The 8,265-nt window shown below is 50.1% G+C and overlaps 2 protein-coding genes across 3 annotated transcripts; both read left to right on the plus strand.

Moving 5' to 3' along the window:
* Positions 1–862: 862 nt before the first annotated feature.
* LOC120660832 lies at positions 863–4,693 on the plus strand. Of its 2 annotated transcripts, none has more exons than XM_039939475.1 (11): positions 863–1,234; positions 1,323–1,410; positions 2,059–2,208; positions 2,342–2,473; positions 2,695–2,821; positions 2,907–2,945; positions 3,036–3,110; positions 3,384–3,470; positions 3,580–3,644; positions 3,968–4,058; positions 4,145–4,693. In XM_039939475.1, exons 1-11 carry the CDS (start codon positions 982–984, stop codon positions 4,187–4,189), a joined length of 1,152 nt encoding a protein of 383 aa, XP_039795409.1. In that variant the 5' UTR covers positions 863–981; the 3' UTR covers positions 4,190–4,693. The 2 variants fall into 2 exon arrangements, with proteins under 2 accessions (XP_039795409.1, XP_039795410.1); XM_039939476.1 differs by having other exon boundaries at positions 866–1,234; positions 3,411–3,470.
* Positions 4,694–5,397: 704 nt separating this feature from the next.
* On the plus strand, positions 5,398–7,930 carry LOC120658866 (PHD finger protein PERSISTENT TAPETAL CELL 1-like). The gene is made up of 3 exons (XM_039937009.1): positions 5,398–5,716; positions 6,143–6,425; positions 6,529–7,930. The coding sequence occupies exons 1-3, from the start codon at positions 5,398–5,400 to the stop codon at positions 7,928–7,930; spliced, it is 2,004 nt and encodes a 667-aa protein (XP_039792943.1).
* Positions 7,931–8,265: the final 335 nt, after the last annotated feature.

The following is an 8,265-nucleotide window of genomic DNA, read 5'->3' on the forward strand; positions in this document are numbered from 1 at the left end:
GCCGCGACGAGTGTGTGCACGCCGGATTAGGATGTGGGGCCAGGCACCCACTCTGGAGGAAGAGTGGCCACGGGGCACTGCACACTGCTTTGTAGAGTACCTTCAGAAGTTGATGTCCAGACTTGGGCAAACAACGCTAGCATGATGTTGATTTGAGGTTCAAAATTGGTGTCAATTTGGGATTGTAAATTGAATGTTTTGCTCAACTAAAACTGACTATTGTGTCAACTTTAGATTGTGAAGATAATAAATTTAATGCCTTGCTCAATTCTGTTGAAGCTACTTTGACACTGCAAGCGTTGCTGCTTTCACATACTTTTGAAGTTCTTGTTGCCCTCACCCAATATCCTACGGTGGTGCATGCTTTGGCAAGAGCAGATGTCCATAGCTGCGCGCACGAAGTCAGTTGACGATCACCTCACACAGTCGCACCAGGAGTCGCAGAAGTTGTTATCTTCACAAAAGTTGTTGGCAACAAGTATGTTTGACATGTTTTGTAATTGTTATCAACGTGCCACCTTACTAGTAGTTTTAAAAATATAAAAAGTCGTAGATTTATTAGTCTTAAAAAGGTATTTTCATAGGATTATGCATTTATTAGTATTATATAAACAATGAGACAACATAGATTAAATTCACCGGAGGAAGTATAGCTGAAACATACAAAAATTAGACAGTAAATAAACCGCGAACATAATATCTTGAAATATGTTATTTGCCAAACTAGTTTCACTGAAATCCAACAAGTTTTTTGTTAAGATTTATACTGAATTTGTAATAAGCTTCTAATAACGCTAGAAAAAGCCAAAACAGCTGTTTCAGCGACAGGTGACCGAAAATCGCTGCTGTGGCCACACGAGTTTCTTTTTCGGCACGGCCGCATCTCGTTCACGGCCACTCCGCAAAACCTCGTCGCGGGTCTGGACTCCGGCCCATCCGCCGCACCCCGCCCCCTACGCCGGCGATCCGTACCGCCGCCCAATGGCCGCCGTAGCAGCACCCCTCCCGTTCCTCACCACTGCCGCCAGCACCGCCACCCTCACCGCCAGGCCCCCACTTGCCTGCTTACGCACACTGCGGTCCACCCCAACCTGCTGTTCCTGCGTCGGCCGCGACGCTCCCCGCCCCGCTCCTGCTCTCGCGGTCGCTCCTCGCTGCGGTGGTGCTTGCAGGGCTCCATCTCTTCTCCCTCACCGCGTGGCAGCCTCGCCCTCAACGGCGGCAGCGGCGGAAGGTACCCCGTACCCGGCCCCGAACTAAATGGTGCTTTGTTGCGAAGCCGACTGGATGATGCTAAAATTATGTGCTTCTGATTACTGAAGGCATGTCTGACCCGGAGCTGAGGCTGGTGCTCGAGCTCGCCACTGACGAGGAGCTGATGGAGTTCGAGGAGATTCTCTACGGCACCAGGTTCGGTTGCGTCCTGATTTTTCTCATGCTGTTTTGCCTATTTAGCTCTGACATAGCCGCATCAGTTGTTTTTGTTTGGGTAATAGTATTCGGCCCTTAAGACAAAATCGGGTGAGCTGATTCGAGATTTTGATAACGGTGTGCACCTGCAGTAAGTGACGGGGTATGTATGCAGCAAAGTCCAGATTGATACTAGTTGTTTTGGTCGATTACTCTTGTGCAACCTTCGGTTGGTGGTGCCGTTGCTGCCAGTTCAGGGCCTATTACAGTTTGTATTTGGTGCTAGTTAATTTCCATACCTCAAGTTCAGCAATGGTGACAGAACCTTGACTCAATACAACATAATTTGGCAAGTGTGTTTCCAGCTTAGCTACTTTATTCCTTTCCAATTACATGCTGGTCGTTTTAGACTTGTGCACAAGGATTAAGAAAGTAGGTAAAATGACACGGGTGGCCGGTGCCTTCATTTGTACTATATTGGTCGTTTTAGACTTGTTTCCTTTTTTCTCAATTCTTTCTTTAATCTTCTCACATAGTTATCACCTACCTGATTTTTCTATATGGGGGTACCATAAAATGCTGTGGTGCTAGATTCTCTGTTTCACTTTTCCAAAATAAAGTTTTCTCTTGTATTTTCGTTGTTTTCAGCTATTTTAGTCCATTGTTGAAATCAATTGCGAGAAGACCGAACTCAGATTCTGCTGTTGTTTTGGATGATATCGAGGAGAGAGATCTTTTTATCTCAAAATTAGAGTCGAGGTTCCTGTATCTTGCTGCAGATGCCCGCTCCATTATAAGGTCAGTGAAATAGAAAAAAGACCCTAGATTGGATTGCTTATACTCTGTGTCAACTTGCTGTAGACTGTAGTTCTTCACTTTCTTGAAGCTTTTACAATAATTCGTTGCACTTTTCACTGATTGTTCTTCATAGGGGGTGGAGGCCATCTTACAGAGATGTCTTGCTTGGAGTAAGGAAAAAACTTGGTGTTCAGTGCTCTAGCAAATTGTCTACTGCAGACCTTGAGGCAGAAATATTTCTTTACCTTGTGGATGAATATTCAAGGTACCTACATATTTGCCAGATAAAAAAAAATTACCCATAAGCGTATCTACAAAACAAAATGTCCTTGGGACATATGGAAAAGTATTAAATTTGGATGCGCATAAAAATAGTACGATGCTAGCTTTCAGCTCATACTACTATATTTGTTTATTAAATGTCAATCTTCTTGCAAGTCCATTATTGTAACAGTAACTTTTTTTTTGGGAATTCGCACACATCAGCCATCGGAAAGACCCTAAACAAAAATCTCCAAACGAAATCTCTGACCTTGGAGTAAACAAGTGGAAGGTGCTTACTGATACGGCTTGGAGGATTGGAGCAAAGGGACTGGAAAGTACCTTTTTAAAGGTTCTTTGCAATCCCCATCCATTTTTATTCTTTTCCTTTGTGATCCTCTAGTTCTGACAAATTTATCTTTTCTCGTTTGTGGAAGGGTGGCAGTGCGTTGACTGTGAAAACAATATATGAATCGGTAGGCTACAGTATTTTGTGTTGAAATTTTGAATTCTATTGGTTCTCACTCTAGTGTTGTTTTCATTAATGTCACTTACCATTATGTTAGTTAGCCAGTAAACTATCTGGAAAGCTGCTGATGGAGGCTGCAAATTATGAGATAAAGAAAGAACTTGTTAAGCAGGTATACCGTATACCTATTTTTATTGATAATGTTTGCTTTAATGTTCCTGCCTTTTATGTGCTCATTTGGAAATTGTTTTAACCGACCAATATATCCTTTCATCTGCTCCTCTTGATTTTGCCCGAGTTACCTAGTGTTTCTTATCTTAATATAGGCCTTTTTCTTTCCATCTGCATCTGGACAAATGCATTGCAAAGCTTGTCTTTTAAATATACTGTACTTGCACTGTTGCACATTGCATTGGATATTTGCAACTATGTTAATTGGACGTAGGCAAGTAGTGAAGTTTTCCGTTTCCAGGGTGGGCGGTTGGCAGCTGTTAACCTGGAGTCTAGAGCTGGCTTGCTTGCAGCTAGGCAGGTAATATGATCTTTTGTTAACAATTACATTTGCCCCAGTCCCCACAGATCTAGTTAAGATTCCACCATTCAGGATGTCATGTTTCAATAGTCTGCTTCAATGTTTGCAGGGTTTGGCTCGCGCAGCATCAAGATATGTTGGACTTAGGAGTGTCATGACATTTATTGGACCGATGTATGCTTCTTCTAATAGTCAATTTTGAAAATGTTACTTCTGCATATTTTTCTAAAAAAAACATCATTAGATTTTGAATCATTCTACCACCTTTCAAACATCGCCACGAGCAGTTTCTTTTAAATTATTGCATTTTTGTTTATTGCTGTATGATGTTTTAATGGCATCATAAACCTGTAGTGCTGAATTTATGCCCTGTAATATCTACCTTGGGGCACAAACTATATAGATCACAATTCCTTAATGCAGCAGAATATAATGGCCTGTTAGTAATTAATACTGTTAGTAATTAATATCATTCTTTTCCACTTAACTTTGCTCAGAATGTGGGGGACTCTCTTGGCTGATATTGTGATTCAAATGCTGGGAACGGATTATGCTAGGATAGTGCAGGCAATCTATGCATTTGCTCAGGTGAAGTTCATGAAATTTCATCTCTCTTATCACGTGAGGCATTATTTTATCGAGCTGCACTGATTCATTTTTGTTTGTCTGAACAGATTCGTCTGACTCGGACAAGTTACATAGAACCTCATGAAGAATGACCAAGTGCGATCGTTACTGGACTAGCCTAACTGCCATTCTGATCTCTAGAATAACCTAACCGTACATTCTAACCATGAAGATCATCACCCGCGGATTTGGATGCACTACTCTATGGGACAATGACTCAGTGAGATTAGACTTTCAGACTGTGGAGGAGCACTGCTGCTCATGGAAGTGCATAAGACACAGAGTGATGATTACAAGACGTTGATTCGCAGGGACAGAGCACAACAGGAATAGTTTGTGCTACCTGATAGGCTACTTCCTGAATGCTGAACTAGAATTTGATGTAAAGCTAGCAGAATTACCTAATTATGACATGTAAATATAGTAGTGTTTTAACAAAGAGCTCCACAATGACCATTTGGGCGACCTACTCTCCGAACGCGGAAGTTGTGACTAAATTTACTTCTTCACACTTCCACGGGGCCCCGAAGTTGTAGACCATGCTTTCCGCTCTGCTCCAGTTGAATAGTGTAAAATATTGGTCCCCTGATCCTAAACTATTCCCTCCTAAGGTTCGGTTAGGCAAGGCATATCTCATTGACATTGCCTGGTGCCACAACCTACAGACATGCTTGTACACAAACAACATGGCAGAATTTACATCTGGCACCCTACGTTTTCCCTATAAATGTGAGGACTACTAATATATGTTCTGCACCTTAAGTGAATTTTATCAGGATGCCTCCTTCCTAATGTCAGAACCTTGGAGACTTTCCGAAGTATGTTATCCATCTCTTCTTCATAGCTTAAAATTTTTGGTTGACCTGGTCAGTGCATGAAACTCAATTACCTTTACTGAATGAGAATATTTGGCTACAAAAATTAGCTTGACAGCCATTACCTTGGCCCTGAGCTGCTGAAGGATTTGCGTACAGTCTCTGTTAGTGTACCTGACGAACACGAAGGTTCTGCGTGCAAAATTCCCAGAGCAGAGCAGAGCAGGGCAGAGGATGAGAGGAGCCATGTTGTGAGCGCATGTCTAGACTCTAGAAGGATACCGAGCCACATTGTTTACAGAGCTCGCCGCGATCACGCGCGCACACTGCTCCACCAGACCGCCGAGGCTTTCTAAATCCCGGGCACTTACCGCGTGAGACCGCGGCGCCGATGGAGCCACTACTACTGCTGCGGCGACCGTCCCCCGCACGCCGGGCGCCATAAAGCGCAGGCGCCCACCCGCTCCTCCCCGGTGTCCGGCGACATGGCCGCCAAGGACGGGACGATGGCGATCAGCCTGGGGAGCTCGCGGCGGCGGAAGCGCGGCGAGATGCTGTTCCGGTTCGAGTCCTTCTGCCAGCCCGGGTACCCGGCGGCGCTGCCCGGCGGGGGCGCCTTCAGGGACAACGTCAGGGCGCTGCTCGGGCTCGCGCACCTGGAGGCCGGCGCGCAGGGCGAGACCAGGTGCTGGTCGTTCCAGCTCGAGCTGCACCGCCACCCGCCCACCGTCGTCAGGCTCTTCGTCGTCGAGGAGGAGGTCGGCGCGTCGCCGCAGCGCCAGTGCCACCTCTGCCGTCACGTCGGTACTCACCGTTGCTGCTGCTCTCTGTCGATCCCATCCCATTCATCAGTTATAGTATTTGCTGAACCTTTGCATGCAATGCAACCAACGCCTGTCGCACGTACACAAGTTCTGAAGTTTTGGGTCACGACGCCATGAGGACGTGCATGATATATACATCAGAAATCACAGTTTCAGGCAGACCAGACAGTCACAAAAAAAAAAAAAGTTTCAGGCAGACGAAAATACATGACGATGATCATTTAGAGTACTTGTTAGATATATAATTATCACCATTCTCAACCTCATGAAAGTTCAGAACACAAAATTCGTCAATTTTTACCAAGTACAATCAGCGTTCGAACTGCACTCTGATCAGCAGAACGAAACACCGAGCAACAGGATCAGATATGCTCACTGCCAGGTAAAACCCCCCGTGGTGTTTCAGGCTGGGGGCGGCATCTGATCTGCACCAGGAGGTTCCACTTCGTGTTGCCCAAGAGGGAACTGTCGGTGGAGGCTGACGGCCTGAACTACGGCATCAACCACGGCCCGGAGAAACCGTCGAAAGGGACGGCGACCTCCAGGGGCCACCTGCTGCACGGCGTCGTGCACCTCAACGGCTTCGGCCACCTCGTCGCCCTCCACGGCTTCGAGGGCGGCTCCGACTTCATCGCCGGCCACCAGATCATGGACCTCTGGGACCGCATCTGCGCGGCCCTCAACGTCAGGTGCGTCACGCTCGCGCGCCACTGCAAGCGCTCCTTGTGCCCCGTCCGCGCATACGAGCGCATGACTCGTGTTTGGTTTGTTGGCTACGCGCTCTGCAAGCAGGATGGTGAGCCTCGTCGACACGGCGAGGAAGGGGCACATGGAGCTGCGGCTGCTGCACGGCGTGGCGTACGGCGACACGTGGTTCGGGCGGTGGGGCTACAGGTTCGGCCGGCCGAGCTACGGCGTCGCGCTGCCGTCGTACCAGCAGTCGCTGCACGCGCTGCAGTCCGTGCCGCTCTGCGTGCTCGTGCCGCACCTCTCGTGCTTCAGCCAGGACCTCCCCGTGGTGGTCACCAAGTACCAGGCCATCAGCGGCCACAAGCTGCTCAACCTCGGCGACCTCCTCCGCTTCATGCTCGAGCTGCGGACGCGCCTCCCGGCGACCGCCGTCACCGCCATGGACTACCGCGGCATCATGTCGGAGGCCTCGTGCCGGTGGTCGGCCAAGCGCGTGGACATGGCGGCGCGGGCCGTCGTGGACGCGCTCCGCCGCACCGATCCGCCCGCGCGGTGGGTCACGCGGCAGGAGGTGCGCGACGCGGCGCGCGCCTACATCGGCGACACGGGGCTCCTCGACTTCGTGCTCAAGTCCCTCGGCAACCACATCGTCGGCAACTACGTCGTGCGCCGCGCCATGAACCCCGTCACCAAGGTGCTCGAGTACTGCCTGGAGGACGTGTCCAGCGTGCTCCCGGCGGCCGGAGGCGTGCCCAGCGGCGGCGGCGCCAAGGTGCGGGTGCGGTTCCAGCTCACCCGGGCGCAGCTCATGCGGGACCTCACGCACCTCTACCGCCACGTGCTCAAGGAGCCCAGCCAGGCGCTCACCACCGGCGCGTTCGGCGCCATCCCCGTGGCCGTACGGATGGTCCTGGACACCAAGCACTTCGTCAAAGACTACCACGAAGGTTTCGCTCCGATCAGCAGCAACAGTGTTGGCGTCGGGCACGCCCACATCAACCTGTGCTGCACGCTGCTCGTGAGGGACGGGAGCCCGGAGCTAGTGGCGCCGTACGAGACGGTGACCTTGCCGGCGCACGCGACGGTGGGCGAGCTCAAGCGGGAGGCGCAGAGGGTGTTCAGGGAGATGTACCTGGGCCTGAGGACCTTCACGGCCGAGTCCGTCGTCGGGCTCGGCGCCAGCCAGGACGCTTGCCCGGTGCTCGGGCTGGTCGACGTGGGGAGCGCCGTGGTGGTCGACGGGGCAGTCGGCGAGCAGCAGCAGGAGCCGGGCGCGGACGAGCGCGTGATGGCCGTGAGCGAGGGGGGCGGCGACGGCGAGAGGGTCGTGGACTGCGCGTGCGGCGCGGACGACGACGACGGCGAGCGCATGGCGTGCTGCGACATCTGCGAGGCGTGGCAGCACACGCGGTGCGCGGGGATCAAGGACGCCGACGACGCCCCGCACGTCTTCGTGTGCAGCCGCTGCGACAACGACGTGCTGTCGTTCCCTCCTCTAGCTTGAAAAACTGACCGTGTTAGAAGCTGCTTCTATATATAGCCGCGGCGGCAGCACGGGATAAAACAAATCAAACTTCAGATTGGAAAAAAAAAGGGTAATCGACTTGACATCGGCATATCGAACTCTGAGCTCATTGGAATTTAAACTTCGAAATCGAAAATTCCCAACTTACATAAAGCTTATCTAGAACAATTTCTTTTTGAAAAAAAATCGTGTCATAAGCAATTGTAAATCTCATTTCGAAAAAAAAACTACTAGAGGCAGCCCAGAGGATCCACGCTCGCCTGTGTATGTGCGAGCGACCACATAGGCCGATGCGTGTCGGGCTGAATGGGCCA

The sequence above is a fragment of the Panicum virgatum genome, chromosome 2N (assembly GCF_016808335.1).
Source record: "Panicum virgatum strain AP13 chromosome 2N, P.virgatum_v5, whole genome shotgun sequence".
Lineage (NCBI taxonomy): Eukaryota > Viridiplantae > Streptophyta > Magnoliopsida > Poales > Poaceae > Panicum > Panicum virgatum.